Source organism: Diospyros lotus, chromosome 5, assembly GCF_014633365.1.
Source record: "Diospyros lotus cultivar Yz01 chromosome 5, ASM1463336v1, whole genome shotgun sequence".
Lineage (NCBI taxonomy): Eukaryota > Viridiplantae > Streptophyta > Magnoliopsida > Ericales > Ebenaceae > Diospyros > Diospyros lotus.
Genome location: NC_068342.1, coordinates 28,808,805 through 28,835,095, shown reverse-complemented (window position 1 = coordinate 28,835,095; position 26,291 = coordinate 28,808,805). Strand labels below are relative to the sequence as shown.

General features: G+C 40.2%; 1 protein-coding gene across 9 annotated transcripts in view; it reads left to right on the top strand.

Moving 5' to 3' along the window:
* LOC127802638 (alpha-1,3-mannosyl-glycoprotein 2-beta-N-acetylglucosaminyltransferase) overlaps positions 1 to 26,291 on the top strand; it is an 86,584-nt gene that overhangs the window by 10,544 nt on the left and 49,749 nt on the right. For 8 of the 9 annotated variants that reach the window (XM_052338568.1, XM_052338565.1, XM_052338566.1 and 5 more), the window contains one exon: positions 18,579 to 18,666. The exons of the other annotated variant lie outside the window; for it this stretch is intronic. In XM_052338568.1, coding sequence (XP_052194528.1) covers positions 18,579 to 18,666 — 88 coding nt within the window. The remainder of the gene's footprint in view (positions 1 to 18,578; positions 18,667 to 26,291) is intronic. 9 annotated transcript variants of the gene reach the window in all.

The window sequence follows — 26,291 nt, the reverse complement described above, 5'->3', positions numbered from 1 at the left end:
AATTCAAAAACTAACTTATCACATTTCAAGATGGGTGACTGTGAGGTAGTTTAGTTTGCCAAGTAATTGATGGTGGTGTCTAGAGTAAAGCATAGGGTCCCCCTATCTTTGTAACAATTTAATATTTGGATTCATAGGGGTATCTCCAAGCATCCTTGTTTCTTTTGGCAGGTCCAATGCATATTTCCTTTATGAAATATAGATGCTAGTGTTTGATTGTGCCACCTTAGTGCCCAAAAAATATTTTAAGCAACCCAAATCCTTGGTTTGGAAGTGTTGTTAGAGGCATCTTTAGCTTAGTGATGCCAACGTGATCATTCCTTATAATAACAATATCATCAACATACAACACCAAAAGAATGTGGTGATTGGATTTGGATCGATAAAAAACTAGACGATCAACTCTAGTCCAAGTTTACCCACCCAAACTTGATGGCCAGAGGGTAGTTAGAGGGAAAAGCCACCCTTAAGGTGCTAGGTGCCAAAAAACTGCTCCCTTGATCAAAGCGAGGTGCTAAATAAATAAAAACAGAATAAAAAATATATTTAATATGAAAAAGACAATCAAATAATGCATATAATAATAAAACATCTAAAATACTATCAAATACAAATTCTTCCATTATTCTTCAAAGAAAATGAATGACTTTGGCTTACCTAATAGACATCATTGTGAGAGATTATAGCTTTAACTTCTAAGTTTTATACTTGTCTTGACTATTGACTCTATCTCCATTTCCTTAAAATGAGAACATTAATCAGATAGATAATGCATATAATACTATTAAAAAAAAAAATTAAAGCACACCCAAATATGAACAAGAACAACTTTTGCTTACCTAAAGTGAAAGGGCATCGTCATCAAATTGTGGCTACTAGCCACCTTCTAAGTTTTCATTTCCACCTCCTTAACATGAAAAAGATAATCCAAATAAATAATGCATATATTAAAATAATGTCAAATCCCTGATCCGACAAGGAGAATTCTCCTATATTTAGAGGAGAACTTGGTGGGAAAATAGGAGAGGGAAGGGAAATTCAGAGAAATTGGGGAAGGGTCGGGAAAGAGTGAGAGAGAGAGAGAGAAATTTAGAGGGAAGTTTGGAAAAGGCAATTCAATTGTATTTTCATGCCTCTCAAGTGGACTAGGACTGAGTTTTTCTCCTCGTCCATTCTCACGGGAAGCTGGCACCAGAAACGGTTGCCACTCCCAAATTTAAAATTAAATGTTTTAACTGCCTTACAATGGTTACAACCCTTATAGTTGTACTAGGGAATTGCTAATTCTTGTCCCCAAGAATGGAAAGCAGACTGGTCGCATTAGGGAACTGTTGGAGGAGATCTGACAAGTACTCCCAAGTGTTATTATCGTGGTGCCGTGTGGACCATTGTACTAGCACTTGAATTAGGGGAACTCCTTGCTGATAAGTCACCCTTCTGTCAAGGATGGCTACTGGTGTGTGGTCGGCGATTCTTCTTCTTCGTGGAAGGGTGGAAGAGCTTGACTGATCGCTTGAGTTCCTGCTGATTTCTTCAGGAGGGACACATGGAATATCGGATGAATTTGTGTCCCTTCCGGTAGTTGCAGCTTGTAAGCTAGTGGTCCCACTCTTCTGATGATTGGGTAAGGGCCATAGAATCTTGGGCTGAGTTTAGTGACTGGCTGCTTGGAGAGGGACTTCAAATGGGGTTGGCTCAGCTTGAGGTACACTTCCACCCCTTCTTTTAACTTCCTCTCACTCATTTTCTTGTCTGCCCATTGTTTCATTCTGTTTTGGGCCTTAGCCAACTTTGTTTTTAGGACTTGTAGAGTTTGCTGCCTTTGTTGTAAATAGGCATCCACGTCTGCTACTGATGTTGGCTTCTCGGTTGTTGGTAGGATGTCAGGCTTGTACCCATACAATGCTTTAAAAGGGGTCATGTTAATAGAACGGTGGTGGCTAGAGTTGTACCACCACTGGGCCAAGGATAACTATTTATGCCATCCCCTCGGTTGCACAAAGCAAAAACACCTTAAATATGTCTCTAGGCACTGGTTTACTCTTTCGGACTGCCCATCAGTCTCCAGGTGATAGGCGGTGGACATGTGGAGTTTAGAGCCTAGGGTCTTCAATAGCTCTTGCCAAAACAAGCTCGTGAACACCTTGTCCTTGTTGGACATGGTTGTTTGGGGAACTCCATACAATTTCACCACATTGTCCAAGAAAAGCTTGGCCACCTCCTGAGCCGTGAAGGGGTGAGACAAGCTGAGGAAATGGCTGAACTTGGTCAGCTTATCAACCACCATTAGGATACAATTCTTCCCTTCCGACTTGGGTAAGTCTTTTATAAAATCCATAGTGATGTTGGCCCATGCTTGGTCCGGAATGCCTAGGGGTTGGAGCAGTCCAGGTCGTGCCACGGATTCATGCTTGCATCTTTTGCAAGTGTCGCACCTCAAAACAAACTCCATAATTGATTTCTTGAAGCTAGGCTAATAAAACACCTGCTTCACCTTCCGGTAGGTGTTTTGGATCCCAGAGTGTCCCCGCAGGGGTGAATCATGCATGGTTCGTAGTACTCTTATCCTTTAGGGTCTCACAATCCCCAATTACCAACCATCCTCAATATCTAATCAGCCCATTAGTGTAGTTGTACCCTTGCTTATTGTTGCCGTCGATACTCAACTGCTCAATCAGCTCCTTAGTCCGTTTCCCTTTGTCATAGCTTGCTGCTACTTCCTGATACCAATTCGGCACCAAAGCAGAAATGGCTGCACTTGACCCCTGCTTGTGACACCTTGACAAAGTGTCTACAACCATGTTTTCTTTTCCCCCTTTTGAATTGAATCATGTAGTTCAGCCCCATTAATTTGGCCATGCCCTTCCTTTGTAAATTGGTGTGTAGCCTTTGTTGTAGGAGGAATTTGAGGCTCTAGTGATCGGTTTTGATAACGAACTGTCCCCCCTCTAAGTAGTATCTCCATTTGTCTACTGCCATAAGCACAACCAACAACTCCTTGTCATAAGTGTTGAGGCCCTGATGCCTTGGGGCCAATGCCTGACTAAAGAAGGCTAAAGGGCATGCCATCTTGTGTCAATACAACCCCCACTCTTATTCTGCTAGCATCTGTCTCCAATACAAAGGGCTTACTAAAGTTAGGCAATCCTAACATCGGTACCTCACCATGGCTTGTTTTAACTGAACAAATGCAACCTCCACCTTGTCACTCTATCTAAACCCATCATTCTTTAACAATTCGGTTAGGGCTTTGTTAATCATCCCATAATTCCTCACAAAAGTGCCTGTAGTAGCCGGTTAACCCCAAAAATCCCCGTAGAGCATTGACATTCACTGGTCTAGGCCAATTGAGCATGGCCTCTATCTTATTAGGATCCGTGCTAACTCCAGCACTAGAGATGACATGCCCGAGGTATTCCACTTGTGTTTGGGAAAATGCACATTTGGACCTCTTGATACACAATTGATTGAATCGTAGGATTTGCAATGTAGTCTTAAGGTGTTCTAGGTGTTGAGAAAAGGTAGGACTGTAAATCAGGATGTCATCAAAGAACACCAACATGAATTTTCTACGATAAGGTTCATTAGGGCTTGGAATGTGGCTGGTGCATTGGTTAATCCAAATGGCATTATAGTGAATTCATAATTACCATGGTGGGCTTTAAAGGTTGTCTTGGGTATGTCAGCTGGGTTCATTCGAATTTGGTGATATCTGGACCTTAAGTCTAGCTTGGAGAACACTGAGGCATGGCTGAGTTCGTCTAAAAGGTCCTCGATAATTGGGATTGGGAATTTGTCTTTAATTGTGATAGAGTTCAATTGGCGGTAGTTAATGCAAAACCGCCAAGTCCCATCCTTCTTTTTGACTAGAAGGACAAGGGAAGCAAAAGGGCTTCTGCTGGGATGAATGATGGAATGGTTCAGCATTTCCTTGACTAATTTTTCAATTTTGGTTTTGAGTTTGGGAGGGTATCTGTAGGATCGGACATTTATGGGTCTTTCAGGGGGAAGGTTCTTAGGTTCTGCAAACAGGTCCTGAAATTCAATCAATAGTGCATCTGAGGTTAATTCGTGTACATTCCATCGGTTTGTAGTCTGATTGTTGGTTGCCATCATACACTGCCCATGTTAATCCCCTTGTTCCTCTGACGCCTCCTTCGCCTCAATAGAAAATAAGTGGGCCACTTGGGTGAGTTTGTGTCTGAGTTGTTAGAGTTTTGTCTAGAGTATTGAGGCAATGACAATAGTGTTTTTTTATAGGGTATTATGCGATTTTAGAGGGTAGACATAGGCGGTGGACTCTCTTGTAAAAAACTATCAATCTGGGGGTAAAACTGGTAATATCCATTCTTTAAATAGCCTAGGAATCGTCGCCCTAAATATTCTATAAATAAGGAGGAGGGCTAGGCATTAGGCATATAATTTTCAGTTGTTTCTCGAGAAAGTTTTGAGAGAGGGAAAGCTGTGTTTCAGAATAGCTTTTGTAATCTTGAGAGAAGGCTTGTAATCGAGGGGGTGCAACTGATGTTCGATCATTCTTTATGAATCAAAGAAGGCTGCTCTTGGAGGGTTCTTAAGGCTGGATGTAATGCCAATTCAATTGGCATGAACCAGGATAATCTCAGTGTTGTTGTGGATGTGTGGTTTGTGTTTCTTGTTTGTTTTAATTCTGTTTATGTTTATCATTTTCTGTTGACTTTTAAATCTATTCCTAAGATAATACCCCAAGAGCCCAGAAAATGGTAGTATATCGAGGATAAGTAAGAAAGGAAATAATACTAATTGGATACCTTTTGAGCTGAATGTAGGCAAAGAACTCTCGGGTTAAGTGTGCTTGAGCTGGGGAAGCTCAAGGATGGGTGACCTCTTGAGAAGTTCGCGTAGGCCCATCAGGATAAGTTGTTCCAGTCCTTCCTATCGCTCGATGCGGGATGCTACAGTGTGAGAGTAGTAAGTGTGGTAGAATTCCTGTTCAAGAAAGTAGTTCTAGCGACCCTAGGTATAACATGAGCAGCTTCTTTAGCCGCCTTCCCTTGATCATCTTGCAGGTACCTGATTCAACATTCCCTTGTAGGGTTACTCTCTTCCCTTCCTTTGCTAGTGTGACTTCCATCTTGTTAAAGTCGAAGCTGATGGGACTTACTCCCTTCATCTAGTCAACCCCCAACATGATTCGACATCCTCCTAGTTTAAGCAGCCTCAGGTCAGCCTCAAAGGTTTCCCCTTGCATGGTCCAGCAGAACCCTAGACATGCTGGCTTGCTCATCACCTTATTGCTGTTAGCTACTGTCACCAATAGGGGCTATGTATTAGAGAGTTCACAGCTCAATTTCTTAGCTGTACTTTCGTCAATGAAACTGTGGGTGCTCCCATTGTCAATCAAGACCATGAGAGTACCTTCCGAAACTTGCCCCTCCACCTTAATGATTTTGCTACTAGCAACTCCCTTAATAGCTGTCACGATCCTTGTGGTATTATAGGGGTAAAGCTATAATTAGTTACACTGTTGGTTAAGAAATGCTGTTAGTTCTGTTGTAGTGCACATGGGTGCTGTTCTTAGACTCTATTTCCAGTTGAACAGGTTATAAATAGGCCCTAGTATGTAGAGAAATGTATGTTGGAATGATATAGTGAATTCATATTTCCTTCCTTACTTTCTCTCTCTAGTTCTCCCTTGTTTTCCCTTCTTTTCTCTTGATTTTTGCTCTGTCTCTCACTTCAATTCTTTTCTATTTCTCTCCCGAATTCTCCCAATTTCCTTCCTAAACCCTAGCTAAACCCTAGGGTTGTGACATTTGGTATTAGAGCCGATGATTCTCAGTTGAGATTCCGATAAAACCGGTAGTTTGATCACTATAAACTAGTCACCGAAAACATATTTTGATGAGCCAAGCGATTTCCAGTGCTCAGGAAGCCACAACGGAAGTGATCAAGTGTTGACATAGGACTGATTGAGTCATAGCAAGAGGAGGCTGTTCCTCCGCTGTTAGTCGAAATAACGCATGCAACGTTCCGATCTGAGTCCGCATGCAACGTAGGCGACTGCTATCTAGGTAATCCGAAGTGATTCGTCGAGAGCAACTAGGTTGCTGGTTGGTGTGGCGTATTTTGGCAGCAAGCAATTTAGGCGATCCAGGAAGAGGACTCAGATCAGAGGCGCTGAAATTAAGATCTGGGTGCGTTGTTGTGGCTGCTACTTTGATCGGCAGGTGATTCTAGCCCAGACGGTGAGGCGAACCTGATTGGACAACCTGGTAATTGGCCATGGCAGAAGGAATGAGGGTGGAACGATTGGAAACCAAGACGAACAATCTGGTAATTGGTGTCGAGCAGTTCCAAGTGGAGGCAAGTTGCTACCGATCAGAGAGTGTGACCAATTTGGATCAAGCTTTTAGTGGACTCCAGGAGGAAATTGCTGGATTAAGCCAGCAAATCAGCCAGTAGTTGCATGTCGCGTTGAGCACGTTAGCTCGACAACCTAATGCCAGTCTTCCGACGAATTTCACTCCCAAGGCTTCATCGGCGCCAATTCTAACGACACCAAGATCTAGGCAGGGGCCTGACAATCCTATGGAAGCAAGGGAGAGGTTGGAGGCAAAGGAGGGAGATGTAGTTAGAAGAGTTGGAGGAAGCCCTTCCACATCCCCAGCACCGTAGATGGTGATTTCGGTGTTTTAAAGATATAGGCCTAAATAGTGGATCAGGAGGTGCGAGCGAGTGTTCTACTAATACCGAGTAGCTGAAAGGGAGAAGGTGAACATGGTTGTAGCTTATTTGGATGGCGTTGTAGATGCTTGCTTTCAAAATTGGAGCCACAGGAGGGTGGAATTGAGCTGGCCACAATTTGTGATCGACTTATGTACTCAGTTTGGAGAAAGGACCAAAACCTATGTTATCAACAGAGCTTCTAAGACTGCTAATCAGGTAGTGCAAGAAGCTGATGAGGTAGCTGTGGAAGAGGAGGATGGTGTACATGCAGTTGATGCGAAGTATGAGATTGACGAGGTCATAACAGTGGGAATAGTAGCTGCAAAGAATGAGGGAAACCCTGAACTGAATAAGACAATTCTAAATGAAAAAAAAGAAAAGGCAATTGTTGAAGAAGAGACTAAGGTTCTATAGGAGAAAATACTTGCTAAAAGTGTGCCTGGGGTAGACTCCAACAATCAGCAAGTAGCTCTTGGGATGCCTGAAGGTGCTCCTCCCCTATGGCTCATCAACTTGCAGAGTTGTGGTTATCATCCGGGAGGTTGGGGCAAACCTATTGATGAATATGGTAGTTCGCTCGATGGTGATGTTTTTGGGGTTTTGCGACAAGATCAACCCAACTATATGAGGAAGAACTAGTTAATAAGACCAAACATTGGGGTGATCTGAAGGAAGAAGAAGAGGAAGGAGATGAGGTGGAAGAAGAGATTGAGGAAGAGGAATTGGGGGATGGCATTCAATCAATTGACAGCCTCTCAAGCACTTCCATTGGTGTTGAGACTCCAATTATGATTGATCTCTGGAAGCAATAGAGGAAGGAGCATGAAAAGCCTCTTTACCAAGTATTTGAGGAGAAGGAAGGAAGGATTGCACTGGACACCTTGCTTGGAACATCTCATACGGATGTCATTGGCATGGGCACACAAGATAAGACAAAGGTGACATTGTAGCCAGAAGAGTTGGAAGTATTGTACATATTTTTGCTTGCAGAGAGGTTTGAAATTCTCTCTATGATTGGAAAAGACACAGTTGCAGGACTAACAACTCATTTAAAACCATTTTTAATGGCAATATGGAAGAGGTGGATGGCTGAGATTGGTGTTGCAGCAAGTCATAATACTGTTACTATTGAGAAAGAAGAAAAAGAGAAAGCAGGAGCAAAGGAAAATACGAGATAAGAACAAGAAAAGACGAAGAAGAAACCAATTGATGAAGAAAGGCATTGGATGAAGAAATAACGGCTCGGTTGTAATAAGTTTCTTAGGGACAATAAACCTTTAAAGGAGGGGGAATTGTCACGACCCTTGGGGTATTATAGGGGCAAAGTTGTAATTAGTTACACTATTGGTTAAGAAATGCTATTAGTTCTGTTGTAGTGCACATGGGTGCTGTTCCTAGACTCTTCTTTTAGTTGAACAACTTATAAATAGGCTCTAGTATGTAGAAAAATGTATGTTGGAATGATATAGTGAATCCATATTTCCCTCACTCTCTCTCTAGTTCTCCCTTGTTTTCCCTCTCTTTCTCTTGATTTCTGCTCTGTCTCTCCCTCCAATTCTTTTCCATTTCTCTCCCGAATTCTCCCCATTTCCTTCCTAGACCCTAGCTAAACCCTAGGGTCATGACAATAGCATGCTATGAAATGGCTCCGTTATCCCCTTCTTCCCACTTGCTCCCTTCTGCCACAACTTCCTTATTCGTCCCTTCATCTATTTCACCCCCTTCCAATAGAAGTAAGTGCCTCCTACATTAATGCCTTGGGATGTACTTGTCCCCACACTTATACCACATATGTTATAAATTGGGAGCACTGGCAGCCTTAAAACCCTCCAAGAAACCGATCAAACACCCCTCCAAACACTCACAACTCACCGCCCAACACACCGCCCAACACACCATAACACAAACAATCAATAAAGAACATAATTTAAGTAAGAACAAAATAAGAAAGAAAACATTCAAACCATATAAGCAGACAAACTTTTATCCTGGTTCATGCCAATTGAATTGGCACTACATCTAGCCTCTAAGATCCTCCCGAGAGTAGTCTTTATTTCCAGAAATCGATCAGTACAGTAGTGACCCTTCTCTCCCTTCTATTCCCGAGCGCCCCAATTGTTTTCCCCCAAGATTACAAAGCTAACAGCCTTAGCCTTTCTCTCAGAAACAATTAGCACTCGTTACAAATAGAAAAATGAGAACTCTCTCTCCATTTGCTACCCCTTGCCCTCTATTTATAATAGTGGGTGGATATCCCAATGAATATTATTAGATATTTACAGTTTAACCCCCAAACTATAACTAATTACAGTTTGGTTACAACTTTTATCTAAAATTTTCAAAAGGAACTCTAGCGAATTGCCATCATTCACTGTTACTGCCATCATCTTCTTCTTATACCATATACTTGAGACCACCTTTAACAACGTACTTGGTGGTCTCCATTAATCCATTGTTATTCCCCCTTGTCGCACCACTGGAGCAGGAGATGGCAGGGCCTGGAGTCGGGGCCCTATTCCCGGCCTGTATGTCTCCTTCCCTTGCACCTTTCCGTGAAAGGGTGATAGGCCATAACTTCCTCCCTTGCCTTGATTCTTTTGTTTCCTTGTCAAGGCTTCCACATTCAACTCTTGAAGAAGTGCACTCTCCATTGCTTCTTGCATTGTCCTGGGCCTTGTCATTTTCACCGTTGATCTGATCTCCTCACTCAAGCTGCCTACAAAACTTGACATGAAGTATTCTTCGGTCATATAAGGATTTCTGGCGATCATAAGGGACTTTAATTCCTCAAATTTGTGTTGGTACTCTTGCACCTACCCCTGCTGCTTCATCTTGTTAAATTCTTCCACTGTGGCCATAGTTCCCTTCTCGCCAAATCTTTTGCACAAACCATTAACAAAATCATCCCAATTGTACTCACTCCTCACCCTTGATCACCCTTAGAACCATATGTCTTCCACATCGTTTAGGTAGGCCATTGCGTTCACTCTCTGTTCATCCGTCACATGATGAATGCCAAACAACTTCTCACACCTTTGAATCCACCAGCGTGGCTTCGACTCATCAAACACCAGCAACTCCAACTTAGGAATCGAAAAATTTGAGTGAGTCAAATTTACCTGGATTTTCGGCCTTCTCTCCATCCCATTTTCTCCAACCTCAGTTGGATCAATCTCCGCTTCTAATGATCCTACCACCCTCTGGCTATTACCAACTCCTGGTAGAATCAGATCCATTCTCTCTTGTGGGGGAAAATCCGGGACATCCTCACCTGCACCTGACTTGAGAACATGAGCATAAATTGTTGTATTTGATCACGCAACATATTGCTCTGTTCCCTCATCTCCTCTCTGATCTGATTGCGCATATCCCCGCGCAACCGATCCGAGGTCTCCTCCAACTTCTTATCAACCATCATTTCGATCGCATCCTCCATGGATCCCACTCGCGTTTGCACATCCATCACCGTGGCCGTCATCTACTGGAGCTGCATTTCCATTTGCTTCATGTGAGTGCTGTCCGCCATTGCTGGAATTCACCGAAATTCTTGTGCCAGGAACGATGCTCTGATACCAATTTGTCGAATCCTTGATCCGATAAGGAGAATTCTCCTATATTTAGAGGAGAACTTGGCAGGAAAATAGGAGTGGGAAGGGAAATTTAGAGAAATTGGGGAAGGATCGGGAAAGAGAGAGAGAAAGAGATTTAGAGGGAAGTTTGGAAAAGGCAATTCATTTGTATTTTCATGCCTCTCAAGTGGGCTAGGATCGAGTTTTTATACTCGTCCATCCTCATGGGAAGCTAGCGCCAGAAACGGTTGCTACTCTCGAATTCAAAATTAAATGTTTAACTGCCTTACAATGGTTACAACCCTTATAGCTCTACTTTTCCTTTTATTACAGTTATACCCCTTAGGTATACAACAATTAATAATATTAAAAATATCTAAAATATTCCCAAATATGAACAAGAACAACTTTTGTTTCCCCGAAGCTAAAAGTCATCATCATCATATTGTAGCTCTAAGTTTTCTTCATCTTCATCTCCTTCAGATTGATATTCTTCCATTTCATCTTCTGTCTCATTTGTATTGGCTTCTTCCTCTTCTTGAAATATTGCTTGTGAGCTAGAAGGAGTAGAGCTTGATTGAAATCTTGTATTCTTCTTTCCTTCACCTACACCCATAGCACATGCCACAATTCTCCATGTCAAGTCATCACCATCAAACACCAAATCATCCTCTACTTTATTATTAGAGTGAATGCCTATCTTCCTAATCGACCACTCACTACATTGGTCAATGTCTTCTAAAGAAATGGGATCAATTACATCTCTTCAATCATATCGCTCCTTAATCTTTTGATTCTACTTGATGAAGACAAGATCATTCAACCTTTTTGTTTCAAGCTTATATTTCCTTTTTGTATGTATTTGTTGAAACACACACTAGTTGCACTCAGATCCGGAAGCACTACAAGTTAAGCTTAGTATTTTAATTTCTAGTTTTAAGTTTGGAGCTAAGCTACCAGACAAACTCCACCACTCTGCTTCATATAAAGGGTAACAAATTGTATATACCTCATTGCAATTTAAAAATACACAAAAGCAATAAAAATTAAAAGCATATAAATTATCAATTAACAAAACTAATATTATAATTTAATAATTAGTACCTGGAGATTTAGCTTTTCTTGCTCTAATTGCCACTGGAAGTCAAAAAATGCCTTGTGCTTTCTTGTATGCATATAACTCGCCCATGATTTTGTCTTGCAATTCAAGACTTGGAGCTAATTTTGATATGCAAGCATATAACCCCAATATTACTTCCTCGTCAAAGTCTAACTTTGGATTATCATAAAAGAATTCTGGATTCAAAAAATGAGCAGTTGCATGAAGAGGATGATGAAATTGACACTCCCATCTTGTATCGATGATTTTAAAAATGTCTTTGTATTCGGCTTCATTTTCATTGAGTGCTTTCATGATACTCTTTTGCTCTCTGGCTTCATATATATATATATATATCCATAACAGGTTTCTTTTCATCATCCGTGAGTCTAAGAATGTGTACAAGGGGCCCCATAACTTTAAGGATATACACCACACTATTCCAAAAAGATGTCATCAAAACAGTTTTTGAGACATTCTTGCCTTTTAGATTCTTTGCCCATTGACTGGAGACTCATTCTTGAGAAGGGAACATAGTTTTCAAATTTACCTTCAACTTGTGAATTCTTTGGTGTGTGAGATAGGATGTGCAAAAATGAGTTTTTCTTGCCCTAATCAAATCCCCTTGCTTTCTGAACTGTCTCATCATGTTGAGAACACTAATGGGATTGTAGAGAAAACCAATAATTCCTATTGCCCTTCTAGTGTCCTAGCAACTTGAGGAATCTTTCTAATATCTTCTAACATAAGATTAATGGAATGTTCTACCGACGGTGTCCAATAAATGTATGGTCTCCTTATTTGGAGAATCTTACCTACTGATACAAGATTGGATGCATTATCTGTGATCACCTAAACAACATTAGTCTCTCTAATTTGCTCCACAAAAGAATCTAATAACTCACACATCTTTTCTCTGGTGTGGGCATATGATGAAGCATTAACTGATTTCACAAACATTGTACCAACTCCACAGCTCACCAAAAAGTTGAACAAGGTTTGAACTCGACTATCAGTCCAATCTTCTGACATAATCGAACAACCATGCTTTGCCCAAGCCTCCTTATGGTTCTTGAATAAATTTTGCGTGTAATCCATTTCTTTCTTGAGGAATGTAACTCGCAATTCATGGTAACTTGGAGGCTTCATACTTCAGTCCATATTGTCCAATGGCTTCAATTGCATCTTTGAATGCATTATTTCTTGCAACATTGAATGGTGTTCCTAATTGATAGAACAACCATGCAATGTACTAGTATGCTTGTACCCTCTTCTTTTTATCACACACATTTTGAATAATCCTGTCACGACCCTAGGGCATACTAGTCTTTTGGCTGCCAATGCATGAACCACCTGTACTTTTTAGTTACTGCTGTAACTGATTTCAATTAAGCTTTACAACAGAAAGGAAGTGCTATAAAAGGCTATAGCGTAGAGGATGGGAATTATGTTGAGATTAATAACAAATTCTTTCCCTCCTTCTTCTCTCTTTGAATTCTCCCTCCTTTTCTATTCTCTCTTTCTCTCGGACCTTCTATAATTCCTGTGAATGCCCGAGCCTCAGCCTCGAGGCTTAACATTCTGGTATTAGAGTTGACAATCCTCGGTGACAGAATTGAGATCAACGCAAAGTAGGTGCAGATTGGTATCACAACGATCGCGATCAGTTTGGAGAGGATTGTTGATCCTTGGTGATCGGTTGGAGGAATCGGATTTGGGGTTGGGAATTGCGTAGCCATAGCGAATGCAACTTTGTTTGGTGATCAATAGGAGGAACTTGGTTGCAGATTGAAGGTGAATCTACTGAAGAATGGCCGAAGGAACTAGACTGAAACAATTAGAAGCCAGGATGGAGGTCTTGGAGTTTGGGATGCTTTAGACCCAGGAGGCAGGATCGGCCATACGAGAGAATGCGTAGCGAGATCTCGCTGCCATTTGAGAGGATTTTGCAGCAACTCGAGAGAGTATGCAGAGGGAATTGGAGAAGAACAAGGAGACCATGGATCAATATGGCTAGAGGATCAACAACATGTTCAATATGTAGTCATCACTTCCTCAATTTCGGTTGTCACCGTATTTTTCTCCAAGAACAATTACAGATCCTATTCTGCTTGGCAACAACATTCTTTCTAGAGCCTCAAGAGTGCAAGAGGTAGAGGAACTCCCAACCATGGAACCAACACTACAAGTAACGAGATCTTCCTCTCAATCCCCTAGTTACACCCCCATGCCCCGGTTGAAGATACCGATGTTTGAAGGATCAAAACCACGGTGGTGGATCTGCTAGTGTGAATGTTTTTTCTAATTTTATAATGTGGTCGAAGGGCAGAAGATTAACTTGGCAGCAACCTATCTAAATGATATGGCTGATTTGTCGTATCAAGGAATTGATGAAATCCTTGGGGGTGAAGCACTGAAGCTTAAAATGTCTATAGCTTACCATCCTCAAACGGATGGCCAGACTGAATGGGTGAATCAGTGTGTGGAGAGCTACCTACGTTGTTTATGTTTCTTTCACCCTAAGGGTTGGCATAAGTGGGTCTCACTTGCATAGTGGTGGTATAATTCCAACCACCATGCATCTATTAAGAGGTCACCTTTTGAAGCACTGTTTGGTTACCAGCCTCCACTACTTCCAATAGTAGGAGAACATATCGTAGTGGCCACTATGGAGGCATACCTAGAGAAGAGGCAGAGGGTGTTACAACAGCTTAAGGAGGAGCTAGCTCTGGCTCAGAACCGCATGAAGCAGTATGCGGATCGCAAGAGAAGTGAAAGGGAGTTTAGTGTGGGGGAAAGGGTATATTTGAAGCTCAGGCCTGCCCATCTCAAAGTAATTGCTCAAGGGCAAGTGACCAAGTTAAGCCCTAGATATTATGGACCCTATCTAACTGTAGTTAAGGTTGGAAGGTGGTGTATGAACTACAACTGCCTGAGGAATCAAGAATTCACCCAGTCTTCCACATCTCTTTACTCAAGAGGTCAGTGGGAACACAGTTGGTCATCTAACCTACCTCAACTGTCTAAGGATGCAGATGTTGCAGTAGAGCCCATCTCTATACTAGACCGGAGAGTCATAAATAAGCATGGAGCTCCCATCATATAGGTGCTGGTGAAGTGGTCCAATCTCCATCAAGATAACAACACTTGGGAATACCTGGTTGATTTACTTAGGAGCAACTAGTCTACTTAGCATTTCTTAAGGATGAGAAATGTTTCAAGTAGGGGGGAATTTGTCACGGTTTAAATGTGCGAGAATGTTTCTGAAGGGGAGGGGAGTGTCACAACCCAAGGGTCGTATTGTAATTTTTGTTTTGAAATTTCTAGTTGTTTTGGTGGGACCTAACCAATCTTGTAACGATAGCTTTACCATAATACCCTCGATTTGAATGTAACTGTTGGGAATAGCTTATATAAGGCTCACATGCGCGAGGATGAGAATTCATGCATGAAATACAATTGAATTCTTTCCCTCCAATTCTCTCTCTCCCTCCAAATTGTCCTCTCCCCCTCTCTCTCTACACTCTCATTCGTTCTAGAAATTCAAGTCTCGATTAAGAGGCTTGACAGCTATGTCCGACCTTGTGTGAGATAAATAAATCAGCCTGCCACTAATCTTTGATAGGCTTCTTTGTTGGTATCTTTGTCTCCCTCTGTTTCACCTAGTTTGTGATTAGGATTAATCAGGATGTTGGTGGTTTGCAAGCCATTTTCCCTGTGTCCCTCAAAAGGTTAAGAACATACTTGTGTTCAAATATGAATATCCCACGCCTGGATCGTGCCACTTCAATACCTAAGAAATATTTTAAATCCCTTAGTTCCTTGATTTCAAATTCCATAGCCAAATATCTCCCCAAGTTCGGTCTCTCCTTTTCATCGTTCACTGTTACTATAATATCATCAACATAGACAATAAGGGTAACTGAACCTGAAGTTGAGTGTTTTATGAACAAGGTGTGGTCCCCCTAGCTTGGTTTATACCCCATGGTTTGCTTCACCTTGGAAAATGTTCTGAACTAAGCTTTAGGTGACTGTTTCAGGCTATACAGTGCCTTCTTGAGTTTGCAGACTTTAGTTCCAAGTATGTTTCCATTGAATCTTGGAGGTATATCCATGTAGATCTCTTTCTCAAGGTTTCCGTGTCAGGAAGCATTTTTCACATCAAATTGTTGTAAAGGCCAGTCAAAATTAGCTGCTAGGGACAAAAGAATTTTTACCGTGTTTATTTTGGCTATCAGAACAAAAGTTTTCTGGTAGTCAATTCCATATGTTTGGGTGTATCTTTTTGCTACCAACTGAGGTTTGTACCTTTCAAGTGACCCATCTTCTTTATATTTGATTGTGAAAACCCATTTGCAACCCACCAGTTTCTTTTCTTTTGGCAAACCCACAATTTCCCAAGTATTGGTTTTCTCTAGGGCTTGCATTTCAACACTCATAGCATTCTTCCACTTTTTACACTTTAAAGCCATTGATAATGTGGTAGGAATGGATACTGTATGAATGTTTGCAAGAAAGCTTTTATGAGTCGAAGAGCACATTTGAAAGGATAAAAAATGAGATAATGGATGTAAGAGATATTTTGTACACTCTTGGATTCCTTTCCTTAGGGCTATGGGCAGATCTATTTCCATCCCAGAGTCAATCTTAGAAGGTGAGCTGAGAGACCTTATCTCATGTCCAAAATTTGGTTCTGATGATTGGTGCAGCCTTGGTTCAGGTTTTGAATTCGTCCTTCTTGTGTATAGATCCACTTCCAGTTTTAGAGTAATATGATGCAATATTGGCATGCATAGATGATGTTGCAGTATCAAAATTAAGAACCAAGGACATTGAAACATTCTTAGCAGACAACCTTTGCTCATGCATCAATAAAAGATACTGAACTTTTTCTAGTTTTATGTCATCCATCTGATAAGTGATGAGACTAACCCCAGTTTCGTAATCATTATTTAGGCCATTTAGAATGGCTAGCAACAAGTCCTTATCACTAAGAGGTTTTTCAATGTCCACAAGTGCATGCCTTATGGTTTTAATTTTCAGAATGTACTCATTCACAAAAAGAGAATCCTTTTTCATTGACCTTAATTATTGCTTTTACTGAAAGGATTTAGCTACCGTTTGTTGAGAATAGAGATTTTCAAGAACTAACTATACCTCTGCAGATGATTCACAATGAATCACCTGTGCGAGCACGTCTTTATCAATTGTGAAAAATAACCAATCGAGAAGTAATTAATCTTACTTGATCCAATTGAGGTAGTCAGGATTGACAACCTAAGAGTCGGATTTAGTGGAGGTTGGATCAAAAATATACTTCATCGGCAATGAGGACTTGTTGATGAATGGGAGCAGATCAAATGCCCTAATTGTCGCTAGGATCTGTTCCTTCTAGAAGAGGTAATTGCTAATATCCATCTTGATAGGAACGTAATTAAAGGCCTAAGCAACCGCTGAGAAATTGCATTGTGACGCCAACGACAAAGTAGAGGAAGAACGATGCAGAGACGATGAACTGCATTCTTGATTGGAAGCCATTGACGTTTGTCTATGGCTTTGATACCATGAAGCAAGAGCTTCAAGGCACTAACCGAAAGAAAACACGAGAAAAGAGAGAAGAGGGAAACGTTCTTGTTGAAAGAACTTTACTGAATGATCAAAATTATAGAAATGCAGGTATAGCTGAAGTTGCATTATTAATAACAAACTTTCCAACTTGCAACAAGAAGTTATAACTGCCTAACTAACCAACAACTAATATAACAACATCACAGACAACTAATATAACATCATCAGAACTTACAACAAACACAACCATGGCACAACAAAAAGAGAAATAACAACAACAACAACATATCAAGCCTTTATCCCACTATGTGGGGAAAAAGAGAAATACACATAACAAAATTAATTAACATTATTTCCTTCTACAGGATGCACAATGATTTGAGAGAGTTGCAACTAGATGTGAGAAAATCACACCACCCAGGAGAGTTATTGGAGCCAGATGAGAGTTGTTGAATCTAGGCTAGAGTTGCTAGATCTAGATAAGTCGAATGCAATATGAGAGAACATGATGCATCACCAGTACTCGAAGGAAACATGACTAGTAGGAGACACACTACCATTGACTGGATGTGATGGGGATGATGATGATGGCGATGGCCGACTCTACTACAACTAGGGTTAGGGTTTCTCTTCCTTTTCTTTTTTTTGGTTGCTTTGATACATGTAGAAAAGTAATGTCTTTCTCCCCTTTTATTGAACGTGATGTACAAAAGTTATATACATGCAATCTATTCTAACATAAGGAAGTGTATATTCTACATATCATATAAGATATATTGTTACCATAGTGTAGTGATGTAAAGTATATATAGTTATATATATAAATTGTAATCTCTTAACACATGAAATATTTCTTCTTGGTCGGAGTTGGGCTTCATTTGAACTAAGGAAACTAGAGTGGTTTAATTTATGAAAATAAACAAAGGCCTTCAAGCAAAGATAAAATGGATGATCATTGCAACTTGGGTTAAAAGTCAAAATAAGGAAACAATCTTTTTGCATAATGGGATAAGAATGAATGTTTTTGACCCAGACCTAACAATTGTTGGAGTCTTTTGCACACAATTGCCTTTTGCTTTTAACAAAAATAGGTTGGTTGTCAAATAAAGTCACCTCTCTCTCTGCATGCGCGCGCACACATTTTTGCACCCATTCATGTTACTCCTTTCTAGATATGATAAGTATTGAATGAATGAGATTACGGGAATAAAATTTCTTTTTGATTTTCACTTGAATGATTGAATGGTGTTATACTTTGGGTTTTGCGACCCCAATTTGATATTGTGTAATTATCTTTCTTAGTAAATTTTCCTTAGTTATGGTGTTGTTTGCGTGCAAGATTACATTACTAGGGATGCCTACCACTCGCATAAGAAAAAGGTTTTACATTATGTGGACTATAGAACCACTAAACAATCATAGTTGAAAACAATGAATCATGAACTGCAATAGAAGTTTAAGAAAGGCATCACTGGAGTAATAATATGTCTAGTGTGAAAATAGTTGTCAGCTAAGTTTTTCTTCATGTAAAAGCTATTGTGTGTCTTTGTTTTTGTTGTTCTGGCAAGTTTAATCATTTCCAAAAATGCTAGATATGCATATTACGACATGTAATTTTTGTTCAATTTTGTCAGGTGGAATCAGAAAACCATTGCTTGAATCAATTGCGCATACTAATTGATAAGATAAGCATGCAACAAGGGCGGATTGTGGTCTTAGAAGGTATGGTGGATTTAGGAAGGTTATAATACAATTACTCTCTTCTCTCTCTCCCTTTGTGCATATTACTCCCTCTCTCTCTCTTCCCTTGTGTGTGTGCGCACGCGCGTGCGTGCGCGCATGTGTTTGTTTGCCTTTGATTTTTAGGTTGCCTCCTATTGAGTTGTTAATTGTCATCTCATCAAGCTTTTAGATAAAGGGATAACTTATCTCCCTTACGTGTGACCAGGGTTTAATATAATTGGTCTAAACACGTGAAGCTATATAAATATTGGGTTAATAGTGAGATTTCAACTCAAGGGTCAGAACATGCGGAGGGGATATTGAGCCGTTTAAAATTACAATGGGACTGCACTAACTCCATACTTATTTGCTTTAGTAATGGATGAACTAAACACATTCAGATAGAGGTGCCATGGTGTATGCTATTTGCAGATGACATAGTGTCGGTGGATGAAACAAAAGAGGGAGTGAACACTAAGCTTGAGTTGTGGAGAAACAATTTAGAATTTAAGGAATTTAAATTAAGTAGAAGGAAAATAGAATATATAGAATGTAAATTTAGTAAGAATGTAAGAGTGAAGAATGTTATATTAAAATTGGAAGACCAAATCTTATAAAGAAAAGACTATTTTCAATATTTTGGATCAGCGATTCAAAAAGATGGAGAAATTCACGAGGATGTCATGCACAGAATTAAGGCAGGTTGGCTAAAATGGAAAAATACATCGGGGGTGTTATGTGATGGTAAAATCCCATTAAAATTGAAAGGAAAATTCTATAGATAAGACCAGTCTTGTTGTATAGTTCAGAATGTTGGGCAATCAAATACTAGCATGAGCAAAAGACGAACGTAGCAGAGATGAGGATTCTAAGATGGATGTGCGGCCATACAAGAAAAGATAAAATTAGAAATGAGGTTATTAGTATTAAGGTAGAAGTAGTGCCAATCGAGGAGAAGATCAGAGAGACTAGACTACAGTGATTTGGTCATGTGAGAAGGAGACCAAGAGACGCTCATGTGAAGAGAGTTGATGAAATAGAACAATTAATAAAAAAAAAAGAGGTAGAGGCAGATCCAAGAATATTTTGGAAGAGACATTAAAGTTTTATATGAAGTGTATGGACCTAAATGAAGATATGACAAAAGACAGAAATATATGGAAGTCTAGAATTTATGTAGCCAACCCTACATAGTGGGATAAAGGCTGGATATGTTATTGTTTATCTCATCTAAAAGTTTAAGTTGTTAGATAGAGAGTTAAATTTATCTTTTATATTATCATTTTTACTCTTAACATCTCCATGTAAAAGATAAAGCTTAAGTAACTAATATGTGTATTGTTGTCGGAATACAACAATTGAAACTTGCTTGTTTCGGGGAAACTTAGTAGAAAGTCGGCAAGGCCAGGCGAAGGAACAAGATTTTCTCGGAAGGGATCACCTGAAGGGGGTCTTGTGGGAGGATGGCTTCGAAAGAAAAAGGGTCTTCGGGTGTGAGAGGTCACAGAAGGGTTTCCAAGGGAGTTGCAAAAGGGTCTTTCGACGGAGCCTTCAGGAAGTCTTAGAAATAATCAAAGATAATTTGTCTTATTTGATTACAATGAGCAAGAACAGCATCCTCCTTTAAGGGGAGGATTATAAACAAAAAAGGAAAAAAATAAACTAAATATTGACAGCATCCTAATCTACATCCTTAACTTACTATATTTACATAATATTTACATAAAACTTAAATCCTAGAATATTCTAGGATCAAGGACCAATCTTCCTTAATTTGAGCATATTTCCAGCAATATTTCCAACACTCCCCCTCAAGCTGGTTTGTAGATGTCTTCCATAGCTAGCTTGCCAATAAGTTTATCAAATTGCTTCTTGTGAAGACCCTTAGTTAGAACATCAGTAATTTGTTCAGTTGTTGGAAGATATGGCATGCATATTATTCTAGTATCGAGCTTCTCCTTGATGAAATGTTTGTCCACTTCTATATGTTTCGTATGATCATGCAACACTGGATTATGAGCAATAGAGATAGCAGCCTTGTTGTCATAATAGACTTTTATAGGTTTTGACTAAGGAAACTTCAGTTCTTCAAGTATCCTTTTGATCCACATTTCTTCACAGATTCCATGACCAACAGCTCTGAACTCTGCTTCTGCACTACTTCTAGCCACCACATTTTGTTTTTTGCTTCGCCAGGTAACTAGGTTTCCCCCAACAAAAGAATAGTAGCCTGAAGTAGATCTCCTATCATTAACACTTCCTGCCCAATCTGCATCAGTGTAGATCTCAACTTGTAGGTGGCCATGTTTCTTGAACAGTAAGCCTCTTCCAGGAGTCCCTTTCAGATACCTTAGGATTCTGGAGGCCACTTCAAAATGCTTTGGCCCTGGTGAGTGCATAAATTGACTCACCATATTCACTGCAAAAGCAATGTCAGGTCGTGTATGAGACAAGTAGATTAATTTGCCCACAAGTCTCTGATATTGTTCCATGTCCTTTACTTCTTCAGCTTTGGCAGCATATAGTTTCACATTAGGCTCAGAAACTCTGCAGCCGAGTAATCTTGTTTCTCCAAGAAGGTCAAGAACATATTTTCTCTGATTGACAATGATGCCTTCTTTGGATCTTGCAAACTCCATTCCAAGGAAATATTTTAGGATTCCCAGGTCCTTGATTTGGAACTCCTTTGCAAGTTTTTACTTGAGGACTGTTAACTCTGTCTCATTATTACCATTTAAAATAATGTTATTAACATAAACAATCAAAATTACAACTTCACCGTTTTTTGAGTGTTTATAAAATATAGTGTGATCTACCTGACTTTGAAGGAAGCCATAACTGGTAACTGCATTTTCAAAGCGTTCGAACCATGCTCTTGGGGACTGTTTGAGACCATATAGGGATTTCTTCAGTCTACATACTTTGTCACTCCCAAGTTTATTTTCGAATCCCGGTGGCAAACTCATAAAGACATCCTCTTCAAGATCACCATTAAGAAACGCATTTTTGACATCAAGTTGGTGTAGAGGCCAATCTGAATTTACTGCAAGAGACAACAGGACTCTGATAGAGTTTATTTTTGCCACAGGAGCAAAGGTCTCCTGATAATCAATCCCATAAGTCTGGGTGAAGCCTTTATCCACCAGTCTGATTTTGTACCTATCAACACTCCCGTCAGCCTTACATTTTATTGTAAACACTTATTTACACCCTACTATTTTTTTGTCTTTGGGCAAGTTAACTATCTTCCAAGTGCCACTTCTCCTTAGAGTATTCATCTCCTCTATAACTGCTAATTTCTAGTTTGGATCATCCAAAGCTTCTTGTATATTCCTTGGCACAAACAAATGTGAAATCCTAGATGTGAAAGCTTTATGATTCTTTGATAGTCTGTGGTAGGAGAGATATTTAGCAATAGGATATTTAATGCAACTTCTGACACCTTTCCTAATTGCTAGAGGAATATCAAGATCAGAAATAGTAGGTAAGTGATTGGAAATAGTTGAAGAATCAATTTGGGAACTATTAGGTAAAGTTGAAGGAGGTGGACTAGAAGTTGAAGTGGGATTACTTGAACTTATAGTGCTATTTCTCGAGTTTTCAGACTGGTTTTGTGCAGAATTGATATTGAAGTCTTTGTTCTTTTGATGAAATCTCTTCCTGGTATAAACCTGAAGCTCAGAATTTAGATCATGATGATCAGTTTGTAATAATTCTCCCCTTGCGCGAGAAACCCCTTTACTTGGCATCAAAGAACCAGAATCTCCTAAGTGACCATTATCAGAAACATGTGGTTCCTTAGTAGGACATATTGCGTTTGGAAGGGGGACCAAAACATCCCAAAAATTGTCTTCAGCTTCATGTTTCTCCCCCTGAAGGGAATTTTTGGTAAAATAGGGTTTGTTTTCAACGAAGGAGACATCCATACTCACGTGGATCTTTCTTGTGAGAGAATCATAACACTTATAGCCTTTTTTATGAGAGGTATAACCTAAGAAAACACATTTGATAGCCCGAGGATCAAGTTTTGAGCGAAATTGAGTAGGTATATGAACATACATAGTACATCCAAAAACTTTGATGGGGAGGTCCAAATGTAATCTAGTGTTGGGAAAAATGTCTTTTAGGCACTCAAGGGGTGTTTGGTACTTTAATATTTTAGTAGGCATCCTATTTATCAAATAGGATGCCGTCAAAACAGTTTTGCCCCATAAATATTTTGGAACATGCATAGAAAACATGATGGCATGTGCTATTTCGAGTAAATGTTTATTTTTACGTTCAGCAATGTCATTTTGTTGAGTATATTGACAAGTAGATTGGTGGTGAATACCTTTGATTTTCAAAAAATCCCCCAAGTGCTCATTGAGATACTTGGTGCCATTGTCAGTGTGTAAAATGGCAATTTTGGTTTGAAATTGGTTTTCAATCATAGTGTAAAAGTTTTTGAATAAATATTCCACTTCAGATTTTTTTTGCATCAAATAAACCCATCACAAACGGGTGTGATCGTCTATAAAGGTAACAAACCATTTTTTTCCAGATAGAGTAGAAATTTTAGATGGACCCCAAACATCACTATAAATTATATAAAAAGGTTTTGATGCTTGGTAGGGTTTTGGTAAATATATAGAACGATGATTTTTTGCCAAGATGCAACTTTCACATTGAAAAGAAGAACAATCAATTCCTTTAAATAATTCAGGAAAATAAACGTTTCATATAGGCAAAACTAGGATGTCCTAGTCCAAGATGCCATAGCATAATTGTGTCTTGAACAGTAATTGAACTAGTACTACTAAAGTTATACTAAAGTCTTGAGCTTTTTTATTACCAGAAGAAATTTCATCAAAGTAGTAAAGACCTTCAATTATCCTAGCACGCCCAATCATCGTCCCCAAGTTTTGGTCCTGAAATTCACAATGGGATTCAAAGGACGTAACACGACAGTTAGAATCTTTGCAAAGTTTACTAACAGACAAAAGATTGCAGGCCAAGTTAGGAACATGAAGAACACGATGGAGATTAATTTTTGTGATTAGTTTAATAAGTCCTTTTCTTGCAATAGATGAAAAACTACCATCGGTAATTCTGATTTTTTCATTGTCAGATCAAGGAGAATAGGTATTAAATAAATAAGGAGAACTAGTCATATGATCGGAGGCTTTGGAATCAATAACCCATGGAGAGGAATGTAGACAAGAAAGAGCTTTAGGTTTTCTACCTGTGTGTTCCAAGGAAACACTAGGAATACTAGATGAGGAACTGGATTGTAATAGCTTCAAGAGTTGATCAATCTGCTCTTTGTTGAAGGGACCTGTGCCAACCTCATTCGTAGTAGGGACCCCACGGTTACTGCTCTTGTCTCCTTGCTTGTTGCTCTTCCAATTGGCAGGTTTGCCATGAATTTTTCAGCAAGTCTCACGAGTATGGCGTGGCTTGTTGCAATGGTCACACCAGACCCGAGGTCGCTCATTGCTCCTACGCTGGTAATTTGCAGCCTTGTAGGCAACAGTATCAGTAAACAAGGTAGAATTTTCAATTGACTCACCAGTAATTTTTTTGCCAAGCATGACACTCCTTCGGCTTTCTTCCCTTCTAACCTCAACAAATACTTCACCAATAGGAGGAAGGGGAGATTGACTAATATTCCTCCCTCGCAGCTCATTGAACTCAATATTAAGGCCAGTAAGAAACTTGTAAATATGACCATTTTCAACCATTTTCTTGTGGTGGTTGCAATCTTCAGTAGATTTCCGCTCATAAGTGTTAAAGAGGTCAAGATTTTGCTATAGTCTCTTTAGTAACAGAATCATCTCCTTGCCGAATCTCTCCTAGCTTCAGAGTCAACTCAAAAACCTGAGATTGGTTACTTAGGTCAGAGTACATCTGATTTACATTATCCCACAAGTCCTTTGCAATAGGATAACACATATAATTGGAACTGATATCTTCATCCATGGAATTGACCTGCCATGTCATGACCATAGAGTTTTCAGCATCCCAAACAAAGTGTGCTGGGTCATCTACTGCAGGTTCCTTCTTGTCTCCAATAATGTAGTCAATTTTTCCTTGCCCGTGGATATACATCCGGACATATTGAGACCAGTGAAGAAATTATCACCATTTAAACGAATGGTGGTGATTTGGACAGAATGGGTGCTAGAATGGTTTGGCTGGCTCGCTGGATGTTTTGTTTGGATGGTAGCGGTAGGGTTTAGGGTGGTTTCGGAAGTGACTTCCAACATAACTTATCACGTTGGGAGTGGAAAAAAACAAGAAGGAAAGGCAGCAAACAGGGTTACCAAGATCTGGGAGGTGGCTGCAAATTTGTGGCTGCCAATGTAAGACGCTAGCAAGCAGTAGGCGGTTAAGGCAGAAAGGCCGTGAGCAATCGGCGGTGGCTGAAGCAAACACAACTGACCCAATTGGAGTGGGCGCCACCGTCCTGAATGGTGAACTTGCACTTGCCCAATGGAAACTTGCACTCGCAAGAGGTAGAAAGCAACCTGGCGGTTGACAATGGAGTAAGCAACAAAGAAAACGACCTTGGGTGGCCGCGACCAGTATATTCGAGCTCGGCGACGGTTGGGAAGAGCCGAAAGTTGCCGGATTCGAGTGTTAGCAGCCAATCGAGCGGCCAATAGAGAGGCGCAAGCGGTCGCGAGAAGGGCCTCACACGGAATGGATGATTGTGATTTAATCCAACTTTGATACAATCTTAGAAATAATCAAAGACAATTTGTCTTAATTGATTACAATGAACAAGAACAACATCCTCTTTTAAGGGGAGGATTATAAACAAAAAAGGAAGAAAATAAACTAAATATTGACAGCATCCTAATCTACATCCTTGATTTACTATATTTACATAAAACTTAAATCCTAGAATATTCTAGGATCAAGGACCAATCTTCCTTAATCTGAGCATATTTCCAGCAGGAAGGTTCAGGTCTTCTAACCTACAAGATAGTAGAAATTCAGAAGGCACGTGGAGATCTTTCTCGCACGGGTTAGATATGGTCATGCTGCTAAAGGATGCATGTGCAATGTAGATGAGTGTCGAATGGTGTTTTTGGAAGAGCGGAAGGTCTTCGGAAGAATATGTTTCGAAGAGTAGGAAGGAGGTCTTCAAATTCGGCTGAAGGATCAAAAAGAAGAGGGGTTTGGGGGGTATTTATACCCCTTGAAGAATTGGGACACGTGGTAGGCCAGGATATACATGGCATACATGCACGAGGGCACGTGGCACGACCCTTCAGGTGAGGGTGTTTGGTTGTACTTGGGTAAGGCTTCGGGAGGACCTTAGTGGGCCAAGCCTTCAAGGAAGCTAGTTGTTGAAGGGTCTTCAGGAGGTTGGCTGGGTCTTCAAGGAACAAGGCCCCCAAAGACCTTTTCAGGAGACGACATTATCTCAGGCTTGGATTGACTTCTCCAGGGGAACTCCCTTGGAGGCCCTTTGGAGGAAACCTCGCGGAGGGTATGTTACAATAATGGCTCTCCACTCTTGCCTTTGACTGGAAGTTGAAGGGAAGAGTACACAAAATGCAAGGGAATTGTCCCGGAGAGGGTAAGACTTGCTCTAGGATCAAGCGTGACTTAAGAGCTAGGGCTAATTGTGACTG